Genomic DNA, 26,843 nt, shown 5'->3' with positions numbered 1-26,843 from the left:
AAAATGCTTGCATTAATAAGATCTTTTGTAACTCTGAAACTGGAGTCAAAACTAGGTCACTAGGTCACTCGACGAAATCTTAGAGAAACCATGTTATTACAATCTAGAGTTCATATTTTATACTTGATTTATATGAAACTGGGTCTGATGATTCATTTTTATATAATCTTTGAAAAGATTGAAACTGGGTCATCTGGGGTCAAAAACTAGGTCATGAGATCAGATCATGTAATACCTTGGTAAAACTCTCAATGCCTTGAAACCTGATTAGAAGGTTTGTCTTTATAAAATCTAGGTCAATTTAAACTGGGTTATATAGGGTCAAAAACAAGGCCACTTGGTCAACTGATAGAAAACACATGTTAACACTCAAGAGGCCATATTTTCTACCTGTTCTGTTGAAACATGTAAGACTGTTGTGAAATTTATGTCTATGTTCGAAACAGCTGTTTGAGGCAAGAATTAAGTCACTAAGTTAAATCATAGAAAACCCTTAGTTACACATTAGAGGTCACATTTTCTACTGGATCTTCATAAAATTTTGTCAAAATGTTTATTTACCTTCATGGAATCTAGGTAAAGTTCGAAACTAGGTTGTCTTAGGTAAACAAGTAGGTCATTTTATCAACAACAAAAAACCTTGTTAGTTGACACTCCAGAGGCCAAGTTTTCTGATCTTTATGAAACTTTGTCAGAATGGTTGTCAAGTTTAAAGAAGTAAGAAGTAATTCAGGTGAGAGATACAGGGCCTTCATTGTCCTCTGGTATAAAAAATTTGTATAAAACTTTCCTAGACTAGAGACTGGTTCAGATAAGCTTCTAGCTTTCTTAGTAAATTATTACAGACTAAACTGAAACTTTATAAAGTGCATTTCTTTTCTTTTATTAAAAAATCCTTTAGTCAAAATTTGACATAATGCCATTGTCATGCTATATAAATAACAAGTGTTCTGGTTTAAATAAAACACTTGTGTCAGCTGATGTATCAGTTAAGTAATTTACATACTTCAGTTGTTTGACATGCTAAAATAGTATCATGAATTACAGAGCAACAAATCTAAATGTAATTTACTATGATTTCAAAAACAAGTTAAACTGTGCTAATTTAGAAATAAAAAATATGGTTTGCAGAGGAAAAGTAGATAATGAGCCCCAGCATCAATAGATGGGGAAATGATCTAAGATATATTACAGTCTCAAATTAGATAAAATTATCCTAGATTGGTTTGATGTAATGAGGGAGTTTGCTGTTGGGATTATGGGATTTAGATTGTGTACAAGTTTCTCAATTGATGATTTTATGGCTTTTATATCTTAATTTGTTTTGGTGGAACTTCTATGTATTTTATGGCTGAAACAAAATGTTGAAATACAGTTTATCTGTACTGGGTTTTTGCACAGCAAGACCTGCAAAAAGCATGTTTTGTAAATATGCCAGGAAGAACAAAGACAAACAAAACACAGGAAACTGTTTGTTATTAAATTTTCATTATATCTATATCAGTGCCAGAAACTCCCACCTTTATTTCAGGCTGCAGTTTCAGGCAGTAAAAATAACATTTAGGTTACAATATCAGTTGAATTACCACTAATGATCTCGTGCTATCCCACGAAAAAAGTCCTCTTCTTGTCATTTTCATGCTTTATAAAATCTAGCTAAAATCCAGAGATTTATGTAATATTTCAACTTAAGTTTTGATTCTTCTGTAACTTAAGTTTTATATTGAAAAGAAATAGGAGGACACTTATTGTAAATAAAAAAAAAATTTGAAGGAAATATTATGTTAGAATAATTTGTTGTTACAGGTTAAAGATGTTATGAAAGATTTGATGGATGACCTACGACAGACAAACTTGGAGAGGACACTGCTGGTGTGGTGTAGACAGTCCACTGCTGGGTAACTATTATTTATCTGTCTCTGTTTAGCTATTAAGATTGCGGTTAAGATCGGAAAATGCCCTTATTAGATAGTAATTTAGCCTTACGACTGAAGAAGAATTTTAATTCTAATATGCTTGTTTCTGTTAAAGCATGCTTACAGTAAAATGACGTTACGCTAAGTTGCGATGACTTCAATGTTTTTGTTGCGACCAAGAAAGAGCGTTACTATATTTTATCTACTGTTTTAGATTAAGGGCATATTAGAATCGAAATAATGTATAGCAAAATCGTGTTTTTACCTTAATTAATACACTCAAAATCGGTTATACATCGCCAGAAAAATTCACTTGGGCTATACCCTCGTGAAATATTCAGCAGATGTATAACCTCTTTCTGTGTATTAATAATGTTAAAACACATTTTTTTATACATTATTTCTTAAATAAAATATCTGTAGATATGGCGTTATCTTACATGCAGCCATGGGTTCAAGTATTGTAGAGTTAAAGTTTGTTGGACTTAGACAAAATGTGTACATTGGCATTTTGGAACATGGAAGTTTGTTGAAAAAGGGTTCCAAGCCCAAAACAAATAAATGACTACATTATATAGGTCTACTTTAAAATGGGATGAATTTCTGAGTTGTGAGGCTAGGGATGCTCCTCCTCTGAACAGCTGCCGACTTTGAATCGCCTCTATGGCTTCAAAACTGGATGTAGCATTCTTTCATTTGAGGAAATTAACCAGCAGGTTGTGAATGTTGTGTTGGTGACTTTACCCAGGTGTTGACCCTTGTCGGAAACGATGTCCTTAGAGTCTTCCAGGGGGTTACCTCCTCCATCAAAAGCTCGAAAGTTGCTACTGTAACCTAAAAATGTTTCAGTATGGTTTAAAAAGCTTGACTCTGAGAGTAATTAGTAGTTCATAAGAGATTCCTAGTGGTTTGTAAGAAGTGTAATAATTCAACAGGAAATAACATTAGCAATGACATGTTGATAAACAGGTAACATATTGCATATTGTATGAGATATTTACTAGTTTTCTAGGTGCATACCCCACCTGATACCCTTCTTGTGTGTACAGTGTAAATCAGCATCCCTCCCCACCCCACCACCCCACCCCCTCCCCCGCTCCTTGTGTAAATTGACAAGAAAACACATCTATCAAAGTTTTTAATTAACAAATATTGAATCTGTATTATTTGTTGGAGTTGCATTTTTCGTGGATTTCTTGGTAGCACCAATCCATGATAATTGTCTGAAAGAACTTAAATTTTATTCAGTAAAATTTGAAATCTATGAGAAGTCAGTAATAGCCATTGGGTTTAATGCCATGGCAACGAAATTAAATGATTTAGCATTATCCCTAGAGTAGCAAGATATTGTTTCAAAACATAAATGTAATGTTTAGGCAGTAACATTTCTGTGTACTTGATACAAAAGATTCACAACTTTGATGAAATTGTCTTAAAATGCTATATTGAAGTAAAATTAAGTTACATCTTACATAATTATAAAAACTTGTTTTCCTAATTAGAAAGATGCTGTTATGTTGAGGTTCATAAAATTTGATGTGATACAGTTCACATTTTGATATGTTATAGTTCACAGTTTGATGTGCTACAGCTCACATTTTGATGTGATACAACTCACATTTTGATGTGATACAACTCACATTTTGATGCGATATAGTTCACATTTTAATGTGTTACAGCTCACATTTTGATATGCTACAGTTCACATTTTGATGTGATAAAACTCACATTTTAATGTGATACAGCTAACATTTTAATGTGATGCAACTCACATTTGGATGTGCTACAACTCACATTTTTATGTGTCACAGCTCATTGTTTTTATGTGCTACAGCTCACATTTTTGTGTGACACAGCTCATTGTTTTTATGTGCTACAGCTCACATTTTTGTGTGACACAGCTCATTATTTTGATGTGATACAGCTCACAGTATGTTGTGATACAGCTCACATTTTCATGTGCTACAGCTCACATTTTCATGTGATACAGCTAACATTATCATGTGATAAAGTTTACATTTTGATGCAATATTGATGCTCACATTTTGGTGTGATACAGCTAACTTTTTTTTATGGTAGTGTTTACATTTTGATGCAATACAGCTCACATTTTGATGTGATACAGCTCACATTTTGATGCGACACTGCTCACATTTTGATGCGATACAGCTCATATTTTGATGTGATACAGTTCACATTTTGATGCGATACAGCTCACATTTTGGTGCGATACAGCTCACTTTTTTGTGTGATACCATTTACATTTTGATGTGATTCAGCTCACATTTTGATGTGCTACAGATCACATTTTGATGCAATACAGCTCACATTTTGGTGCGATACAGCTCACTTTTTGTGTGATACCATTTACATTTTGATGTGCAACAGCTCACATTTTGATGCATACAGCTCACATTTTGGTGCGATACAGCTATCTTTTTTGTGTGATACCGTTTACATTTTGATGCGATACAGCTCACATTATTATGTGCTACAGCTCACATTTTGATGCGATACAGCTCACATTTTGATACGATACAGTTCACATTTTAATGTGATACAACTGATATACTTTTGTTTAATATTTCAGATATGCATTAGTTGATGTAAAGAACTTCACAACTAGCTGGAGAAGTGGCCTTGCTTTCAATGCTTTACTACATCATTACAAGTAAGTTTAATATTTAAGTGTTTAAATATATCATTACAAGTAAGTTTAATATTTAAGTGCTTAAATACATCATTACAAGTAAGTTTAATATTTAAGTGCTTAAATACATCATTACAAGTAAGTTTAATATTTAAGTGCTTAAATACATCACTACAAGTAAGTTTAATATTTAAGTGCTTAAATACATCATTACAAGTAAATTTAGAATTTAAGTGCTTAAATATATCATTGCAAGTAAGTTCAGTGTTTCTGTAAGTGCTACCAGTAGGGAGGCCTTTAAAGAAGAAAAGTGTTTTACAAGTATCCTATGTATCTCTCTATGGTCTCTGATCAATATTTGGTGAATGCTTTGGCCTACAGTCACCAAACTTCATACAGTGATTGCTTGTAGTCTGCAGTATAAATTGAAGTATGTCAAAGCCTAAGCCCATAGTGACATTAAGGCTAAAAATTATATCCAGTCAACATCTGATGCTGGTCAGTAGATGGCCCCCTTTATTTTGGATGTATTAATTCAAAGGCCAGTGCCACCATGACCTTTGGACTGAAAGCAACGTTTTATCAGTGAGTGGAGATTGCTTTAGTCTATGCCGCCAAGTTCAGTTGATGACTCTTATTGTCTTTGGAAATAGTAGCTGGAAGGTCACAGTGACTTTCAGGCAGGCTGATACAGGTTTCCAGTCAGTAACTGAAGAATGTTTAGGACTTTTGTTGTTAAACTTTAAAGGGTGACTGCCTGTGGTCAATAGATGTTGTTTTATGGGTTACTTTGACAGAGGTCAAGGTCGCAATTGCCTCCAGACTTGAAAACTGTTCCCAATCGTGTTTGGGTCTGTGCCTTTCAAAAGTCATATAATGTTTACTGATCATGTGTGGTCAGTAGATGACCACTAGTATGAATGGGGTTACTATTGCTTGATTACCCTAAAGACTGAAAATTATATATGTTATATACATTACACCAGATTTATAAAGCACCCTGTTCATGATAAACAACTTTAAAGGGACTTTACTTAGTACAAAGGCAGCCACTCAGGGCACCAAATTCATCCTCTACTAGACACACAGCAATCTGACAGTGAGACACAGCGAGAGAAAGCCCCACGAACACAGACAAAGAAATTTTTAAGAGACAGGCCTGTCTGGATAACATAGCCTAGCTTTTTGCTAATAGACAGTCTCGTTCTTATGCCCAGTGTATAGCACCAATACACTTGAAGCCATCTTTCCTGGAAAGAACCAGTAGTGGCCACTTAGTGAGGTGGGACACACTTCAGAGCATGTGCTTGGGCCGAGACTTGAACTTGACAGTTGAGCTGGTTACCACTATATCCCCGGGCCACCTATAAATTATATAACAAGTCATCATGGAAAGTATATGCATACTAACCAAACAGCACTAGTATTATAGAATTGTGTTTACTCCACTAGATGTTATGGGTTTAGATCCTTCCAGAAGCTGAAATTAGATAATTTCCCATATTTCTTGGATAATTGACAAAAACTTCGGAAGCATGTAAGGGATTGTCTTATTTATGACCTGACTATAACATAGTCATTAGTTGGTAAAATAAGCAGTGTAGTAAGTTGGTTAAAATCTCCATTGGAAACTGATGGGTAGTTTGAGGGTAGTGGTGGTATCTTATGACCACTGACCTCTGAGTTTCTGCTGTTATGTCTGTCCTTATGAAGTATCTTTTGAAAATGGTTAATACAGCTAAGAAGTAAAGTTTGAAGAAAAAATATAATCTGTTGGGTTCATCTATATGCCCGATATAGGTCAGGAATCGGTTTTGTTGCAAATTCAAAGATGTTAAAGTCAGTCAGATTCTGAATTTCTGTAGAAGGCGTAATTCATGTCAAACTGTTATCGTAACATGGTAACATCATTTGTGCATTATCTAGTTAGTATTTATACCAAAATAACTAGATTATTTCCAGCTAGACTTATTTAAATAGTTGATCTGTTTTGTATTTCAGGCCAGACTTGTTTCACTTTGGATAATTTTATTTTCAGGCCAGGGTTATTTAACTGTGTGTTATTGTTAATTTCAGGCCAGACTTGTTTAACTATGATGATCTGTTAACAAAGACAGCGGAGGAGTGCCTGGAACATGCTTTCACTGTTGCTCATGAACATCTTGGTGTGGACAGACTTCTAGATCCTGAAGGTATGTTTTATTTGAAGCATCCACTCATGTCAGTAATTGGAAATCCAGAAGTGTCTCATTTTGTGTAATGGGGTGAGGGTGCACAGCTTTTCATCAGTAATAATCAAATGTTAGTGTGGTGTATAGACAGAAGAAAGCCAGGGTTATGTGTTTGATCAAACCATCATGAACAAGGATAGTTATGTAGGGATTAAAATTAAATGGGGATTTAAAGTGTGAACTGCAGGAGGTATGCCCTGTAAAAACATTTTGTAGGTTAATGTCCGTATGTTAATCACACATTATTCCTTAAATTTTCATCTTAATTAAGAGATAAGGGGCTATTATTCACATATTACATTTAAAATTTCACTTAAAATTAGCTTAACGGATAAGGTGCTGCGGTATAGTCTTGACATAGAACCAGGAGATCCTGGGTTTATATCCCGTAAAGAGCACAGGCTCAGCTGGGATCTCCATAACCCCTTATCAGAGTGCAAGTACAAAAAACAGTCAGTTTTAAACTTAATGGACCCATAAGGGTATTTGGCTTTTTTTTTGTGTGTGATTTCTTATTCTTGATAGTTATTTCAACATAGTTTGACTGTAACCATAACTCATACCAGCAGTAAGTTTTGCGTCGCTCAGAAAATGCCGAAATCACAAACAGAAAAAATGGAGAAAATGTTTTCAACAGAATTTTGGATCAAGTACCTTAAACTGGCAGCTAATGTCCGTCCAGAATTTACATACAAATGTATCTCATACAAACCAGGCCAAAGGCTGTAAAAGCAATATCTACCATGTTTGAAATACCTGTAAGACTGTATACCATTGTATCATTTTAACAACAAATCTGATTGACATTTTAGATGTAAATGTCGACACGCCAGACAAGAAGTCTGTGATGATGTACCTGATGTGCCTTTTTAAAGTCCTGCCACATTCAGACATTCCTCTGGACCAGAATGTGGACTTGCCTATATCTCCAGTCACCCCTATAACTCCAGAGTCTATGTCAGCATCTGCTAATGTAGGAATACAAGAATCTAAAACATCAGGGGTATGTATTAAACATTGACTAAGTATATTGTATCTTTGGAAAAAAAACAGACTGTAATGCGATCATTTGAAATACAGGGCGTTTTATTTTTTTGCTCATACTGGTTGGTGGTAGGTACATTAATTTGTCTATATTTGGATTCAATCTATCTGTAGACTATTTCTTATTCCAGTCAATTATTGGAGAACACTTGGGCTCGCAGAACCAGTAGTACATTTGCACTATTGTTTCTCAATTTCAAATCTGCAGGTCACCATTTGATTATATTCATGAATTTGTTGCATCATTTTGTTGTAATATTTACTGGATATGTAAACATGAGAAGGTGAGAAAATACAATGCACAGATGCCAGCCTGAAAGTAACATTACAAAAGCCTGACGTTTTATATATTATTCAGTACAGTTTTTTTTTCCAAGAGCAGTCTTGCAATTTCCATAAACATTGGCCGACTTGCAAGTCTTCAACTGTCATGTTAATTTATTCTTACACTATATAGGAGTTAATTTCATTTGTTTCAGTTTTTCCGCATTTCTTTATTTTATCATCATCATCACCACTATCATTTTCTTGACAATCATTGTAATCACCTTGTTCATTATCAGTTATCATCAGAAAATTTATTATCAGCAACAGCCATAGCATTAACATCATCCTTATTATCTTCATTATCATCACATCATCATTGACTTCATCATAATCATCATTCATCATCATCTTTTCAACATCACCATTATCATCATTCTCTTTATCATCACTTTCATTCAGCATTGTTGTTGTCATCATCATAATAATCACAATCATCATCATCATCATCAACAACAACAACAAAACAACAACATCATCATCTGTTTGTTTTTTATGTCATCTTTTTTCTTCTTCATGATCTTTTTTGACTTTTTCTGTATGATTCAGTATGCTTAGGTAAACATCAACAAAACATGACAGTGATATTACCATTGTGGAAAATATGCTTACAATCTACATCATCAACTTCAACAGAAACAACAACATTATTGGCTATATTATGATAGTTATCAAAATATAATTATCTTTATTAATCATAAAAGGTTGTTTTCCCATTGAATTCAAGATAAGGCATCTTTATTATTTCACAGAAGTCCTGTGTAATTTATCAGTATTTTACAGGAGAAGTGCAGTTCATTAAAGGACTACATACATTCTGTATTCTTAAAAGGGATAACTGCCTTTTGTTCTGTTCCAAAAAATAAAAAAAAGATCTCCATCTTTATCTGTCCAGTGTAGTGAGGTTTTCTGTAGGATCAATCATAAACAACTTGAACAGAAAAAAATCTCTGATTTTTATGGCTCCTATCTAAAATGTATACCAGATGTTTCAAAAAGAGAGAGTTGTTTTGTGTAAACATCTTGCAAAAATATTGTTCTGTTTAGCTTATAGAAACAGCCAAGGCTTAACCTTTGATTTAATACAGAACACCTACCCTGATGCATTTTTGGCCCATAATAATGGCTATTTCATGTTATATTTGACAAAATATACTTCTCTCTTGGAACCTATCAGGATTCCAGTTAATTGCCAAATGTTTATTAGTTGGCTTTGCAAACAAGTGAATGGTACTAGGAAGTCAAACTTAGTAAAGTATATTCCATTGAACACTGATAAGCTATAGTTATACTTGAAAGCTTTTGTATTTAAACGCTGTAGTGTTCTTAGTATTTCCACCTCCACTATTCCATTTCCAACTAAATCAACAAAGGTTCCCCACTTCCACCCAGCCCATTTTCATCTACATCAACATAGTTCCCCACTTCCACTCAGTCTATTCCAGCTAGATCCACAAAGGTTCCCCACTTCCACCTAGTTCATTTCCAGCTGAATCCTTAAAGGTTCCCCACTTTCACTCAGTCAGTTTCCAGCTTAATCCTTGAAAGGTCTTGCACCTGCAAGTTGCATGTAGAGAAATATAGTCAGAAATATTTAGAGAACACCACAAGGTTGACTGTACAGTTATTATCATCAAGTTGAGACAGAGTGTCATTGCTCGAGCAAGCATGAGCCATTGATGTTGTCCCTGACCATTTTTACTTAAACTTTGTATGTTTGAATCGCTCAGAACTCTGGATAATGAGCACTTTGCCCATATCCTTGCGACCTTGAATGACAGAATTATACTGAAGCTACTGGATAGGGAAACAAAAGACTCATTTTATGCTTATGACTGTCTTCAAATTATTTTACACATTTTATCAGAATTTAGTTAGGAAAATCTTCTTAAAGAATAAAAGTTAAGGGTAGAATTCCCTTCTTCAGCAAAGTTAACCTTTAGTCTGCTGGCAGCAAATGGTTTTGCCTTTGCGGCCAGTGCAGTCCAAGATCAGGTTCGGCATTAAATCTCCTGCATTACCTGTGTTGAACCTAACCCTAACCTTGAGTCAGTATATTGTACACTCAATAAGTGCATACATCCAATAGGGGCGATTTAATGTTGGGGCTAACATCAGCTGCAGGCTGATCTTGGTCTGCACTGTTCGCTCATCAGTCAGTATATTTTCAGTGAACTCTTCTTCGAATAATAAAATGGTACTGCTTAAATTGAATGATGGACTAGTCTATTGTAGAAATTTAACAAGCTAAGGCTTAATGATATCTATTCCCCCTCCCTGATGGATCCTGTAAGTGCACTGTTATTGTTATTTATTGATTAATGAAGGAAAATCTTTCCTATGATTGATGAGCATGCAGCATATTCTGCCAGTTTTACTGCTTTTCAGGTCTTTGATGTTAATCTGTATGAATATTATTAAAAATATCCGTTTCAAATGTTCTTTCCAAAACTATGTATAATTAAATCTGCAATTTCCAACTTGTTTATGGCTTATTTTCATTTCTTAGTTTTCAATCTGTGAGATTTTAGAAAAATGTGCTCCATCTTGCACGTCTAGGTTAGGTCAGTTGGAAAGGTTTAAACATAGAGTCTCATGTTTCCGGCGATTTAATTAGTCCAGTGACCTCCGAAAAAACCTGTATGGGATCTCATGCTGGCCATTGCATCATTTAATATTCAGTTATGTTGCAATCCCAGTAACCTCCCCTTTAACCCATACCCTACTATATTTCTAAAGTGGTCTGGTCCATCGTTCAATTTGGGCAGTACCACTTCTTATTCAAAGGGGTGTTCACTGAAAATTTACTGACTGAATAATGCAGACTGATCTTGGTCTGCACTGGTCGCAAAGGCAGAATCACTTGCTTCCAGCAGGCTAAAGGTTAAATCTCCTTCCTTGGTAAATGGGGAAAAGCCACTGTCCGCTCCTGAAATATGAATAACAAAGAAATGGATACTAGCAAGTGTATGATTTATGGTAATTAGTATGGAAGATACCTGATTAGCTGTAATCTTATTGATCTATTGCTGTATTATCTTCTAGTATCCTGCTACATTACAGTACACAGTCTGTAGATCAAAATATTGTAAAGCAGAAATTTTTACGAGGGTTTAATTTTCACTAGATTCGCAAGGCCGTACATCTCACAAAAATTAATCCTCACTTAAATATTCACCATTAATTTAGTATAATTTTGATTCAAGAAGGATACCATTTTTACAATTTCGTGAACATACTCAAAATTTCAAATTCGCAAAATTGTGACCCAGCAAAAATATGTGCTTTTGCAGTAGTAGACTTGTTGTTTATTTACTGTCTGATGTAAGGTCAAAGATGCTGGATGTACAAACATTCTGCAGGTGGTTGGGAATAGAGTGTTAACTGGGGTAGTGGACCAACTGCTCAGCCACAGACAACTTAAAAAAGTCTGGGTAATGCAATCTTTGGGAGTAGGTCAAAGGATTAGGGATCTGTATACTACATGACTTGTGATCTAGTTCGGGCAGGTATACACATGTATATAATACCAGATTTTATTATATTACAGTCGAACTTTGTTCACGCGAACTCAGATCACTCGAAAGCTGCATTTTGCTCAAACTCATTGTCAGGTCCTAACAAAGTCCATTAATAATGTATAATTTTGGCTCTAATTACTGATAACTTTGCTGGTCCCCTCGTGTTCAAGCGAACAAAGTTTTGACTGTATAATTATGTAGTACAGAATAAGATCATTATCTGGCTCAAGGAACCAACCTGTAATTTCAAAGAAAGAATGCCATTAATTAAGTTTACAAGAAAGATGATAATATGAAATATCTGCATTGTTCATTTCAATTCCAATTTTTGTAGTCAGTTCTCCTTCAACAAATTTGGTTTCTCCCTCTTATTCATATTAGGAAATTTTGTGAGATAGTACTAATATGAGAAAAATGCAGTCTGAATAAAATTATGGGAATTAACCTTTAGCCTGTTAAATTTCTAAAATGAACTGGTCCATCATTCAATTTAGGCAGTACCATTTATTATTTGAAAATGTACTGACTTAATAGCAAACAGTGCAGACCATGATCAGCTTGTATAGACTGATCTTGGTCTGCACTGTTCTCAAAGGCAGAATCACTTGTGACCAACAGGCTAAAGGTTAATTACATAACTGAAGTATTGTTTAAAACCAAACTTTTAATCAGTACAACAAACATACTGATAAAACATTGGAAAAACCGGCAAATGTGTATGCAGAATCTGACCTTAAATTATCACAGAACAAATGTATAGCGGAAGTCTCGGAAGTGTCTCGGGAAGTGTCTCGCAACCTTACATTATAGATGATACAGCAATATGCAAATCCTGAAAGGATCAATTTCAAAAACTAGGAGAGAAAGTGGAGTAAATCAGTCAGAATGAAAGAAACTAAATGAAAATGAATAGCCTTGAGAGGTAAATTTCAATCATATTTCCTCGTTTTTCATTGATCATGGTTAGAAGTCTGCATTTTTTGCTCCTCATTTCAATACATCTGCTGTAGTTTGAAAGAAGGTTTGATTTGCTGCCAAGAGTGTGCCTGTAGATGGCGCTGTAGCGGCTGTACTGATTGATATAGTGCTCTGAGAACATTCTGTAGTAAGTTCAGTTTGACACTTGGTGTGCTAGAATGTGAGATATGATAAGCAAGAAGTCATGTCACATACTAGGGGACTATTTTTATAAACATTTTTTAATTATTTTTGTACCCCCCCCCCCCCCCCCCCCAACAACAAAGTTGTAAGTGGGGGGGGGATATACTGGTTTCAGGTTGTCTGTCTGTCTGTCCGTAGACGCAATCTTGTGCGCACCATCTCTCCTTATCCCCTTGACAGAATTTAATGAAACTTCACACAAGTGATCAGTACCAACAGTAGTTGTGTATGGGGCATGTTAGGTTCTTTTAAAAAGAAATTTGGCAGAGTTATTGGACTTTGTTTTTTTGCTACTATACTATATACATAGACACAATCTTGTGCGCACCATCTCTCCTCATCCCCTTGACACAATTTAATGAAACTTCACACAAGTGATCAGTACCAACAGTAGTTGTGCATGGGGCATGTTAGGTTCTTTTAGAAAAAAATTTGCAGAGTTATTGGACTTTGTTTTTTTGTAACTATACTATATACAATCTTGTGCGCACCATCTCTCCTCATCCCCTTGACACAATTTAATGAAACTTCACACAAGTGATCAGTAACAACAGTAGTTGTGCATGGGGCATGTTAGGTTCTTTCAGAAAAAAAATTTGCAGAGTTATGGGACTTTGTTTTTTTTGTTACTATACTATATACATAGACACAATCTTGTGCGCACCATCTCTCCTCATTCCCTTGACACAATTTAATGAAACTTCACACAAGTGATCAGTAGCAACAGTAGTTGTGCATGGGGCATGTTAGGTTCTTTCAGCGACAAAAATTGCAGAGTTATGGGACTTTGATTCTTGTTAACATACTATGTACATACAGTCTGCATATGCAATCTTGTGCGTGCATAATCTACCAAACCCTTGCACACAATTTAATGAAACTTCACACAAGTGATCAGTACCAACCCTAGTTGTGCATGGTGCATGTTACATTCTTTTAGATAAATATTCTGCATAGTTATGGGACTTTGTTTTTTGTTACTATACTGTATACATACAGTCTATATACATACAGTCCACATACCGTAGATACCCATGTATAATGCGCAGTTTTTTGACCCCCGGGACCACCCCCGAATCGTGGGTGCGCATAATACACAGGTATAGACAATTTTCCAACTTCAAAACAAGTTTGTTACCGATGTTCACCATTTTGGTAAAGGGAAACTACTCCCCGCGCTTACTGTCTCCGCTAAAATCTAAGATTGCCATTACGTTCCGTAAAAGATCGAATTGTTTATTTTTCTTTCAAACAAAATTAATTTCATATAAATTTAAAAGTATTTTGACGAAAAAAATGTTTACAAATCACAAAAATTATGATACTAATTAAAGATCAAGAATTATCTTTAACCGAGATAAAACTGTGAACAACATAATTGGCATGAGGTGACACGTTAATTGCCGGTAATTACTGGCTTTATGGTCATGACAAAAAGACTATCACACCTTTTGTTATCAGTTTGAATTGAGAAGCTCATGTCATTTTGAAAGATATCATTCCGAAATATTGAATCAGCTGCTATTTATTTATTCAAAATAGTGAATTAAAAAAGGTAAAACAACAAATATAACAATAATTTACTGGTTTTATTTTCGAGAAAACAAAAATCAATAGTACCGTGAGACCGATGCTGCTCTCCGCCGCAGAGATAAAATTTATTACCGGTGTCGATGTAAACTCTACTTTCGTTTTCCATCCACCTCAAAATTGACCAAAAATTTTTAATTTTTTTTTCCCCCAACATTTTGGACTAAGATCGGGGGTGCGCATTATACACGGATGCGCATTATACATGGGTATCTATGGTAATTATGCAGTCATGTGTGCGTCAAATTGCAATGTACTGTGTGAGTGCATGCGGGGGGGGGGGGGGGGGGGTACATTCATCACCTTTAGTGATAGCTCTAGTTCCATTCAAGAAAAGTTGTATCTGTATGCATATATATACAGACTGTGTCTTAACAGGCTTCAAAATGGCAAGAAATAGAATGTTCAGCAAGAAATAGAATGTTCAGCAGAACTTGAAACAAAATTTGTTTTGTAAGGTGTGCTGTCAGGGTTCATTTTCATAATTTGTTATTTTCATGTTTTTTTTTCTGAGATACTGTAATCTGGTAACAGAAGAATGTTTGGGTGTCAGCAGGGGCATATTATTTTGTAATCTTGAAGTAGTTGATCTGTTTGTATCTGTCAGTTCTACTCTAATCATCTACAATCTACTGATACAACAAATCAATTTCTAAAACACCACTTTCTTATCAGTTTTCTGTTAATCCTTACCCTGCTAAATTGCTATAATGAACTTGTCTATCTTCCAATTTTGATGGTACCATTAACTGTTAAAAGGGGTGCTTACTAAAAAGATACTGACTGAATGGCAACATGGATGTGCAGGCTGATCATGATCTACACTGGTCACAAAGGCAGAATCAGTGGTGTACAGCATGGTGAAGGTTAAGCCTCTTTATATGTTTTAAATAATCAACCTATTCATCATCATCATCATTTTTTTTCTTCTCTATTACTTTCACCATCATCTGTTTCATCATCTTAGCTAGCAGCAGCATCAATATTCGTTCAGACCAAATTTCCTTTTTATGCCCCCACTTTGGGCAGGTGGGTGCATATAGATTTGCCCTTGTCCTTCCGTCCATCCGTCCGTCCTTCCGAAAATGTTGTGTCGCGCCTAGCTCCAAAAGTATTTGACATAGAATCACAAAACTTTACAGGAATGTTGGTCAGCATGTGTAGTTGTGCACCTGGGGTTTCGCGTCCGGATTCATTCAGTCATGTCTGAGTTATGGGCCCTGACTTTGTAAAAATTGGTTATTTTAGTGTTGTGTCGCGCCTAGCTCCAAAAGTATTTGACGTAGAGTCACAAAACTTTACAGGAATGTTGGTCAGCATGTGTAGTTTTGCACTTGGGGTTTCGCGTCCGGATTCATTCAGTCATGTAGGAGTTATGGCCCCTGACTTAATAAAAAATTGGTCATTTTAATGTTGTGTCACACATAGCTCCAAAAGTATTTGACCTAGAGTCACCAAAGTTTACAGGAATGTTAATCAGCATGTGCAGTTGTGCATCTGGGGTTTCGCTTCCGGATTCATTCAGTCATGTAGGAGTTATGGCCCCTGACTTAGTTAAAAATTGGTCATTTTAATGTTGTGTTGAGCATAGCTCCAAAATTATTTGACCTAGAGTCACCAAAGTTTACAGGAATGTTGGTCAGCATGTGCAGTTGTGCATCTGGGGTTTCGCTTCCGGATTCATTCAGTCATGTAGGAGTTATGGCCCCTGACTTAGTTAAAAATTGGTCATTTTAATGTTGTGTTGAGCATAGCTCCAAAATTATTTGACCTAGAGTCACCAAAGTTTACAGGAATGTTGGTCAGCATGTGCAGTTGTGCACCTTGGGTTTCGCGTCCGGATTCATTCAGTATTGTAGGAGTTATGGCCCCTGACCTAGGAAAAAATTTGTGTCATTTGTCATATAGTGGGGGCATCTGTGTCCCATGGACACATTTCTAGTTTCATTGTGATTAGTTGTTTTAGTATGATTATAAAAGTAATCATTTTCTCATCTCTGTCATCATTATTGTAAAAAAATATTATTGGCCACCACCTCCCATCATCATCGTTGTTGTTGTCATAGTCATCATCATCATCATCATCATCATCATCGTTGTTGTTTACATTGTCATCATAGTCCTCATCATCATCATTATCAACATCATCTTATCATCACCGTCATTTTCACCGATATCATCATTATCATCATTACCATAATCACCAATAAAAACTTCTTTTTCATTATTTTGAACAGACTTACAACATTATACTTTTCCGGTGTTTATTTTCAAACACACCCTTCATTTGTGATAATTTTTTCAGTCATAAAATTGGTTACTAGAGTGTCTTTACCCACCATGTGTGAAATTAGACCCTTCTAAGTAAATGAAAACACCATTGTTTTCAAGCACTTTTGAAAGTTTGTCAGACAATTTTAAAGTTCACTAGAACATATTAACTGACTTAATGTTCTGATATTTTGATGTAGTTTTTGTTTGAAGGAAAACAACAATGATTGTACTGAAATGATCATATCTTTAAATAACAGTTGAGATATATTATATAGAATTACAATGGAAACACATCTCCCTACTGGGTGATTAGCATTCAGAGCTTTTAGCAAAATAACATCTCTTGTTGCAAAGTGCAGTCATTAGTTTTCTATTCTATCTCTTTGATATAATATAGAAAAGAGAGTTTGGAATCTCTTGAATATTGTATGTTTTCAGTAGGAGGATTTGAAGAGTATTTTTTTTTTGTAAGCAAGTACCTGTTGGAGTTTCTATTGAGCTCCAAATTAAAAACTTCTAGAATGAGTTTCAGTAAAAATGTTACTGAATGAAAAGATTGCTGTCCGCTCGCTTAGCTGTGTAGGGAGAGCACATATGTATGGATCATGGGGTCATGAGTTTAATCCCCGGTTAAGGAATATGTTCTCTGTGAAGATCGATAAAAGATATCATTCATCCTCCACCTCTCATTTATATAGGGAAGTTGGCTGTTAGTTGCAGAGAAAAGGTTAGTACTTGTACAGAATCCAGGTGCACAGGTTAACTTCCTGCCGTTACGTAACTGAAATATGCTTGAACAGAATCCAGGTACACAGGTTAACTTCCTGCCATTACGTAACTGAAATATGCTTGTACAGAATACAGGTACACAGGTTAACTTCCTGCCATTACGTAACTGAAATATGCTTGTACAGAATACAGGTACACAGGTTAACTTCCTGCCATTACGTAACTGAAATATGCTTGTACAGAATACAGGTACACAGGTTAACTTCCTGCCATTACGTAACTGAAATATGCTTGTACAGAATCCAGGTACAGAGGTTAACTTCCTGCCATTACGTAACTGAAATATGCTTGTACAGAATCCAGGTACACAGGTTAACTTCCTGCCGTTACGTAACTGAAATATGCTTGTACAGAATCCAGGTACAGAGGTTAACTTCCTGCCATTACGTAACTGAAATATGCTTGTACAGAATACAGGTGCACAGGTTAACTTCCTGCCATTACGTAACTGAAATATGCTTGTACAGAATACAGGTGCACAGGTTAACTTCCTGCCATTACGTAACTGAAATATGCTTGTACAGAATCCAGGTACACAGGTTAACTTCCTGCCATTACGTAACTGAAATATGCTTGTACAGAATCCAGGTACACAGGTTAACTTCCTGCCATTACGTAACTGAAATATGCTTGTACAGAATCCAGGTACACAGGTTAACTTCCTGCCATTACGTAACTGAAATATGCTTGTACAGAATACAGGTACACAGGTTAACTTCCTGCCATTACGTAACTGAAATATGCTTGTACAGAATACAGGTACACAGGTTAACTTCCTGCCATTATGTAACTGAAATATGCTTGTACAGAATCCAGGTACAGAGGTTAACTTCCTGCCATTACGTAACTGAAATATGCTTGTACAGAATACAGGTACACAGGTTAACTTCCTGCCATTACGTAACTGAAATATGCTCGAAAACTTGTGCTAAACCCAAAACAAACAAAAAAAAGAGAAAAGATTATTCCAAGCTAAAAATGCTTTTTAGTAGAAAAAGTTGGTATATGCATAAGTGTTTGTCACTCCCCTAAACATATTTCTAAGATAAGATAAGTTTAAATTATTGTGCTCACTTAATGTACTAAGATTGGTCTTAATTATTTATAAGGTGTCTGTTATCAAAACTTAACTACCTGCCCCCAATCCCCAACCCTACTCCTCTTCCATCTTTCTTATGGATGCTAAACAGCCAGTATGATTGCATGGAGTTCTTCATGCAATGCTTGTATCATTTTAACATGATTATTTATTTCCTGTTATAGATGGCAGCATCTCTCAGCTCCTCATCCAGTCGTCAGAGCACGATGAGTTCCTCGGGCTCCGTTGACCTACTTTCGTACCAGGACAGCCTTGAGAATGTACTAACGTGGCTCCTGGAAGCCGAGGAAGTTGTGGAGACACAGGAAGTGATTGGCAACACAGTGCTGGTCGTAAAGAAACAGTTCAGCCAACATGAGGTTAGCCTTCATAATGTATTTTGTGTATTTATAAGGTCCATCCATTGTTGTGATAGTACAATATGCTCCACAGTACTGTATAAGGAAGACCATAGGTAGTCCTGTGGTCTGTGTCTGTGAATATGCTATAGATTGTTTTATGAGCTGTACTGGGGAATATATAGTCTGCCTACCGACTAGATATTTTTTTTTTAGAAAAAGTATTTCTATTATATATTCTAACTTCATCAGTCTTGCTGTGTTTTGAGAAGGAAAGGGACATAAAATATACAAAATTTGAATAGCCTCAGGAGTTATCTCCTGTGAACAAAACACAGGGTCTGAACACAGACTAGGGAATATACTATACAATGACCTCAGGGCTGTACTGGTGAATATGCAATATGGATAAGTTATAGAATGTTATAGTCTGTACTGGCAAATATGCCATATATTGCTTTATTAGCTGTTCTGGTGAAGGAAGACCATAGATGGTCCTACATGTGTTATTTCAGGAAGGAGAAGTGGCACCATAGAAAAGATCAATGCAGTCTGATCATGATCTGCACTGCTCGCCATTCAGTCAGTATCTTTTTTGGTAAGCACCCCTTTTAACAGTCAATGGTATTGTCCAAATTGAAAGATGGACAAGTTCATTATAGAAATTCAGCAGGGTCTGGGTTAAAAGTGTAGAATTATATGTTTCTTGCAGGAATTCATGTTGGAACTGACCAAACATCAGGACAGTATAGGAACAGTGCTGAGAGAGGGAAATGACCTTATAGTGGAGGGCAAGGTCAAGAGTGATGAGGAAAATGAAATAAGGGTTCAAATGGGGCTTCTCAATAATAGATGGGAGGAGCTACGTCTAAAAGCCCTTGACCGACAGAGCAAGTAAGTGGTCATTGATTGGTCATTTTAGAAACATTTTAAGGCTCTCAGATTTATTATTATGGTATGGGCCATAGTGCTTCCCCAACCCCAACCCCCAAGGAAAGGTCAGGGCCATCATTTGCAGGTCTTTGAATCCTTATCTCTTAAGGATGATGCAAGCCATATTTGGTTTAGATTCATAGAACACTTCACAATAAGTCATTTATAGCCAAAATGACTAGATCTAATTATACTTTAGAGGCCACAACTTCTTGTTTTCTCCACCAGCCTTGTCACTGTCATCAGAAGTTTTTTGTATTATTAATGCTTTCAACCAATTTTGGTTAAATCCATTCAGTTGTGCAGATGAAGATGTTTAGATTTAATGGTTGACAACAGTGTGAATGCACATGCCATATGCTGCCATATGCATAGGCTCACCCTGGTCAGTTAGACAAAGGTCATATATCTAAAATGGAGTCTTACTGGCAGTAATTGAGTGTTGAAACTTGAAGTGCAAGAAATACATTTATATTCTGAATATGTGCATTACAGTAAGTGCACATTTCCTATTTTCATGACCAACTGATTTCACCAGGGGAAAGTTAGATGAGAACATACTGATCAAAGTCTTAAAAACAGATCTTAATTTTCCTCACAAAACAATATGAGTGACACAGACAGGATTAAATGTGTCTTGGCAACACTGGCAGTTAGCCTGTTTTTGCAGAAATTGTTGAAATTGTTCCCACCTTGTTGGGAAGCAGGTGTTATACCCATCATAGATAATTAATTTTCAATTAGCAACCTCAGGTCTGGTTTTCTCAGCTCTTCTTAACAACTATTTAATTGTGCATAGAGTGTTTATTGCAAAGTGGTAATGTATATAAATAATAAAAAAAAGTGTTCGCTATTATTGTTGAAATTTGGCCACATTTTGATAAAATTCTTGTAGCCACTTTCAAAAATCTGTAGCCAGTTCTTTGAATTTGTAGCATTTGGCTACATTAGCGAATGGTAGAGGAGGCTTTGACTATATATATAAAAACATTGAAGCTGTATGGTTCAGTAACACCAATCTTCTAACATTTTAACAAGATTACAGGTTTTTAAGGCTGCATTTAAGTACATATTCTTTTAAGATTATAGGCATAAATATGAATTTAAAAAAAAATTAGTTGTTTTAAAGGCTACTATTTAAAGTTTGTAAGGATGAACCATTCACAACAGATGAAAATATATGGACATAATAAAGTATACCATGTATGACTGTAAGAAATACCTTTGTGTAAAGGAGTATTAGGTACTTCTAAATTTATTAGGAAATTTTCTGTTACAATATAGTTACTTATTTATATAGTATCATCATTTTGATCAATCCTTACATAATTATTATGTCTCCCACCACATAGTGGTGTGGGAGATGTATTAATTTACTGCTGTCTGTGTGTCTGTCCTTCTGTCTGTCTGTCACAAATCTTGTCCACGCTCTAAGTTGAACAGTTCTCATTCAATCTTCACCAAACTCGAACAAAATGTGTTTGCCAATAAGTCCTCGGCCAAGTTCAATAACTAGCCAAATCGGCCCAGGCACATCAGAATTATGGCCCTTGAATTACGAAAATCACTCTGTACACAGATGCCAGTGATACATGTATTAGTGCATGGTTGACTCAGATACATAACTATTCAGATGATTAGACAGTTGTGGGAGATATGCGCTTTCCTCAAAAGCAGCTCTAATTTAAATGTTTTGATTCCCTAAGTAAGAAGTTATGAAGCCAATTTCATCTTGGCAGCCGGTCATCATTGATTTTATTTGAAACAGCATGCCAATTCTTGCCCCTACCTTATGTCTCTTGGATCTGTGCCAGTTCCCCTACCTTATGTCTCTTGGATCTGTGCCAATTCTTGCCCCTACCTTATGTCTCTTGGATCTGTGCAAATTCTTGCCCCTGCCTTATGTGTCTTGGATCTTATCAGGATGCTGAAGCGAGTAATAAAATGTTCGATAAATTTTCAGGCTTCAGTCTACATTGATGACACTACAACAACAACAGCTAGATGAGTTAGCAGACTGGTTAACTAAAATGGAAGAAAGAATCAGTGTGGAGAAGAAGCTTGGATCAGACTTGTCCCATGTTAAACAACAGATTGAGGATCATAAAAAGCTTCAGGAGGAGCTTGATCAGCAACAGAAGAAGGTGGACAGTCTACAAAATATGGTGGTGGTAGTGGACGACAATAACACAGAATCTGGTAAGATTTCTTTATAGGCCTGAAATAAGTTCACTTTGTAGAAACAGACTGGTGCTCCTTTTCAAAGTTACAGTAGAAATTTAACCTCGCCCTTTTAAGATATTGAGATATTTGTTTTGTTTGTGATTGCAGTCAGACATGTTTTGAGAGAAATATTTGTTAATTATTATAATTGAAGTTAAATTGCTTTCAGTTTGAACATTTTTCATCTCTTTTCGCAGCCTGTGAAGCAATGGAAAGACAACTGCAGTCACTAGGAAAACGTTGGGCGACAATCTGCCATTGGACAGAGGAACAGTGGCTCCTCCTACAGGAGGTGCTACTCAAATGGCAGAGCTTTTCTGAACTTGAGGTCAAGTTTTCTGATTGGCTGGCCAGCAGGGAGGCAATTCTTGAGAAAATGAAGACATGTGATTTGTCAGACACAAATGTTGCAGTTGCTCAAGTACAGGAACTAAAGGTAATCAATTTGGTTTTTAGCAACAAATATACAGTAAAGCAAGAGGTTGAGTAATATTTTCAAGTTATCTAGGGTTTGGGGTGACCAAAACATAGAAAATAGGAAAATGGCTGGAACTACATGAATTACTCAGGTGAGCCCTGGTGTTTTAGGTACCAATGCTTAAGTGAGCGATGTTTCATTTTATGGTAATATGGGTATGCTGTGTTGACTATAGATGAAAGTAGATACATGTGAATGTCTCAAAAAATCTTTTTATAGTGTAAAAATATTAATTTAGTTCTCAAGAATTGTTTTTTAGAAAAAGACGTTCTAAGTTGTACCGGGAGTAATCTTTGTTGACTTTCAATGCTTTTTTGTTGAGTATGCTTGCTCAAATCGTGTCTTCTCAGGGCTCAAATCCAATTTTGTCTTTTAAGAATTAAAGCAGCCAGCCAGGGGCCTCTGTGGTCGAGTGGTTAAGGTCACTGACTTCAAATCACTTGCCCCTCATCGATGTGGGTTTGAGTCTCACTCTGTGTGTTGAATTCTTCATGTGAGAAAGCCATCTAGCTGGCTTATGGAAGGTCAGTGGTTCTACCCAGGTGCCCACTTGTGGGGAAATAATGCATAGAGGGGCACGTGGGGTCTTCCTTCACCACCAAAGCTGGAAAGTCACATATGACCCTTAATTGTGTCGCTGTGATGTTAAACCCAATAAAAAAAACAACAACAAATAATTTAGTCCAACTTTCTTGCAAGATAGGAGGTTCTTAGGGATTCTTTTTTTGTTGACATTATATATTTCTATTATATGTAATGTGATATATTTGAAGGTTATAGAGAGGGATATGGTTGTTCAAGTACAGAAATTTGAAGAGTTATACGAGTTAGGGCAACAAATAGTGCAGTGTGTAAACAATGATGAAGCTGTGAGAAAAATTTCGTCAGATCTTGAAGCCTTCCAGGAGAGATGGAAAAATCTTGTTGAAAACATGGAACTACAGAGTAAAAAGGTACAGGCAAACAATTATTTGTTAAGATACTAGAAAAGTGAAGTTTTTTGTCTTGTAGAGTGATCTGAGAGATTATGACTTGGTCTAAAAATTGATTTGACAACTGTGAAGTCATTCACCTCCTTATTTTATGTTGGGAAGTTGCCTTCCATACGATATTAACAGTTTTGTTTCGGTTTAAAGTTCTGAAACACTTGGCTGACTGACAAAGAATGTTGAAATACAGCATCGAACCTATAAAATCGTGGATGAGAAAGATACCAATGTGATTGGGAAAGCAGTAGAACAGTGGTTAGCAAGCTGGACTATAATGCAGGTTTGATTCCCAGTTGTGGCTGATATCACTACTAGTGTTCAGTTCTTGGTGATTTACTTAAATTGGTATTGTTTCCAGCAGTGTCGGCCAAGACTGGATACAGGGGAAGTAATTCCCTGCTGTGGGCTTGATTGAAAATAACTGGTTCCTACCATTCAAGGGAGTGACTTTTGTTGACTCCCCTTGCTAAATAAGAAACGTTAAAATCCTTATATGTATATGTATGTTGGGGTTGAGTGAAAGTATTTCAAATATTTTACATTAATCAATCCTACCCTTAAAATATAAATTATATGATTCATTCCTACATTATATATGTTAATTCAGATTGTAAGTCTGGGACTTGAACTCAGCGAAATCCCCGACATCTCTGAGGAACCTATAGAAGTCTCTGCAGAGGCCAAACTGCGGAGCACAGCGCCAGCAGGGGCCAAGAAGCGCAAGGTGGACTCCACTGTAAAGTTTGAGTTTGAACAGGACATGAAGAAACTGGATGAATGGTTCGAGAGGATTGAGTCTGGACTTGAACTCCTGGCTGGCGATGAGGACCAGGACTCATTTACAACTGAGGAACAGTGTGTACTGATTGAAGTAAGTAAATTTAATTAGATGAATCATTTAAGAGGATAAATGCTAGGTTTGAACTCCTGTTTAGAGGTAAGGACCAGGAATCATTCACAACCAAGGAAAAGTGTGTCTGATCAAAATAAGTAAAGGGAAACTTGAGAGCTGGTAATGTGGAACAGGACATGTTTTCAACCAAGGAAAGTGTGTCCACAGTGAAGTAAGTACAGTTAATTTTGAGAAAATGGTTGCTTTAAGAGGTAATAATCTGATGTTTTAAGTATCTAGAAAGATGTTGAGAGTTGAAGGAAGACTGGTCAGTTGTAGAGCAAGCAGTTGTATTCAATAACTGAAGGAAATGTACCATAACAGAGTTTTCTCCCTTTCACTTAGATTGCTGTGAAGTATGAGTTGAGTCAAGCAACACTGTATTACATTGTTTATTCTGTTTCAGGACAGTCAGAATGAGATAGATGCTCAGTCCAGTACTATCCAGAGGTTGCTCACATTGGGACAGACTCTGTCTAGTGAACTCGGACAAGGTTAGTTACTCTGAAGATTTTTACATACATTTTAAGATAACAGGATTTATCATTGCTTTACGCTCATGTTTGAAAATGTCATTCAACTTTAATAGGCCTGAAGAACCATTTTAAGATGTGTATTAATACAAATCTGTGAAGTTACACAGTTTCTGACACTTTGGAATGGACTTTCTGTTATATTATTTTTGAGCTTTAGTTAAAATAACTTTTTTACAACAGTGATTCATATTTCAAAGATCTACGATTTCTGTGAATTCATATTTCAAAGATCTACAATTTCTATGAATTCATATTTCAAAGATCTACGATTTCTATGAATTCCTATTTCAAAGATCTATGATTTCTGTGAATTCGTATTTCAAAGATCTATGATTTCTGTGAATTCGTATTTCAAAGATCTATGATTTCTGTGAATTCGTATTTCAAAGATCTACGATTTCTGTGAATTCATATTTCAAAGATCTACTGTTTCTGTGAATACATATTTCAAAGATCTATTCATATTTCAAAGATCTATGATTTCTATGAATTCATATTTCAAAGATCTACGGTTTCTGTGAATTCATATTTCAAAGATCTACAATTTCTATGAATTCATATTTCAAAGATCTACAGTTTCTGTGAATTCATATTTCAAAGATCTACAATTTATCAAAACCTTTTTGTCAGTAGCTTGGATTAAATGAACAATTTGTCTTATTTAAAGAGCAAAAATTATAGAGAGCAGTGATATATTGGATAAGGTGCCGTCTACTTGATGGGTTGGTTGTAGTTTTGAACCCAGCTAGGGTTATAAACACTTCTCTTCCAATAACAGCAGGATTCCAGGTTATAAAACTGAGTTTGGGACCAGTCTAAAAACTCAAGCATCTCATTGGTTGATCTTGAGCTCAAATTTGAAATTGACCAATGACAAAGCTTCATTCTGAGACTGGTCTCCTAACTGTTTTATAGCCCAGGGCCAAGTACTTTGTTTTTCAAGACAGGAGCCCAAAAACGATTCATTTAAAGTTAAGGCCTAAATATATTAACATCAATTAAATACAAGAAGTGTGTTTGTTTTTTATTAGAAAAAATGTACTACTTATCACTCTGATTGGTTATTTTTGCAGCTGGTGAGCCATATGAAAATGTTTCCAAGTCAACAAACAATTTAGAAAAACGTTGGGAGACTTTACAGAAAATGCTGAGTGAAACGAAGAAAAAAGTTGATCTTAATGTGGACTCTAAGAAATTTTATGATGAATTAAATTCATTACAAGACTTGGTGGGGACTTATGAAAAGTGGGTTGGTTCTGCAGAAATGATCGCTGAAGATGCGGGTGATATAAATAAACAGGTGGAGCAGTCTAAAGTAAGTGTTGCTTAGAACAAGAAAAAAATACATGATGAATGTTTGTTTGCACAACAAAATCTGAAGCCAGCCATAAAGTCTGCAACTTTTTTGGCTTTGTAATGAACCAAATGCTTGTCAGTATATGAATAATAGGTTGTTTAACAAAATGATAATAAGATTTGAATTTGTCAAATTTTATGAAACTTCCAAGGCAGTGTTCCAAAAAATTGTTTTGCTGTTTGTTAAAACTGAACTATTAATGCTTGATGTATCTTTTCTGTGCTTGATAAGCAGTTTATAACAGGCCTCGTACTGAATATAAGGTATGCATAGTGTCAAAATTGTAGAAAAGGAATGCCTTGAATCTTTTCAGATGGAGATATTTTTCCCAAATCTGTTTGTTTCTAAGAGAAAATTTAGAAGTATAATTCACCAAAATTTTATTTAAAGTGATATTATTGTGTAGGGAAAAAAGGTTTTAAGCTCCATGCCATGGATTTAAATGTTAGAGATCCAAATTTCATAAAATTTTGAACTGTGTACTGAAGTATGAGTTTC

General features: G+C 35.7%; 1 protein-coding gene across 10 annotated transcripts in view; it reads left to right on the top strand.

Annotated features, from left to right (window-relative positions):
- Positions 1–26,843, top strand: part of LOC123552588 (dystrophin-like) — a 253,635-nt gene that overhangs the window by 50,478 nt on the left and 176,314 nt on the right. For all 10 annotated transcript variants that reach the window (XM_053540095.1, XM_053540089.1, XM_053540088.1 and 7 more), the window contains 12 exons: positions 1,807–1,898; positions 4,507–4,587; positions 6,643–6,758; positions 7,610–7,800; positions 18,764–18,958; positions 19,650–19,831; positions 21,834–22,069; positions 22,291–22,529; positions 23,345–23,524; positions 24,168–24,431; positions 24,859–24,946; positions 26,062–26,303. In XM_053540095.1, coding sequence (XP_053396070.1) covers positions 1,807–1,898; positions 4,507–4,587; positions 6,643–6,758; positions 7,610–7,800; positions 18,764–18,958; positions 19,650–19,831; positions 21,834–22,069; positions 22,291–22,529; positions 23,345–23,524; positions 24,168–24,431; positions 24,859–24,946; positions 26,062–26,303 — 2,106 coding nt within the window. The remainder of the gene's footprint in view (positions 1–1,806; positions 1,899–4,506; positions 4,588–6,642; positions 6,759–7,609; positions 7,801–18,763; positions 18,959–19,649; positions 19,832–21,833; positions 22,070–22,290; positions 22,530–23,344; positions 23,525–24,167; positions 24,432–24,858; positions 24,947–26,061; positions 26,304–26,843) is intronic.

Source organism: Mercenaria mercenaria, chromosome 4 (genome assembly GCF_021730395.1).
Source record: "Mercenaria mercenaria strain notata chromosome 4, MADL_Memer_1, whole genome shotgun sequence".
Classification (NCBI taxonomy): Eukaryota; Metazoa; Mollusca; class Bivalvia; order Venerida; family Veneridae; genus Mercenaria; species Mercenaria mercenaria.
The sequence above is the reverse complement of the archived record's forward strand: the minus strand, read 5'-3'. Positions and strand labels throughout refer to the sequence as shown.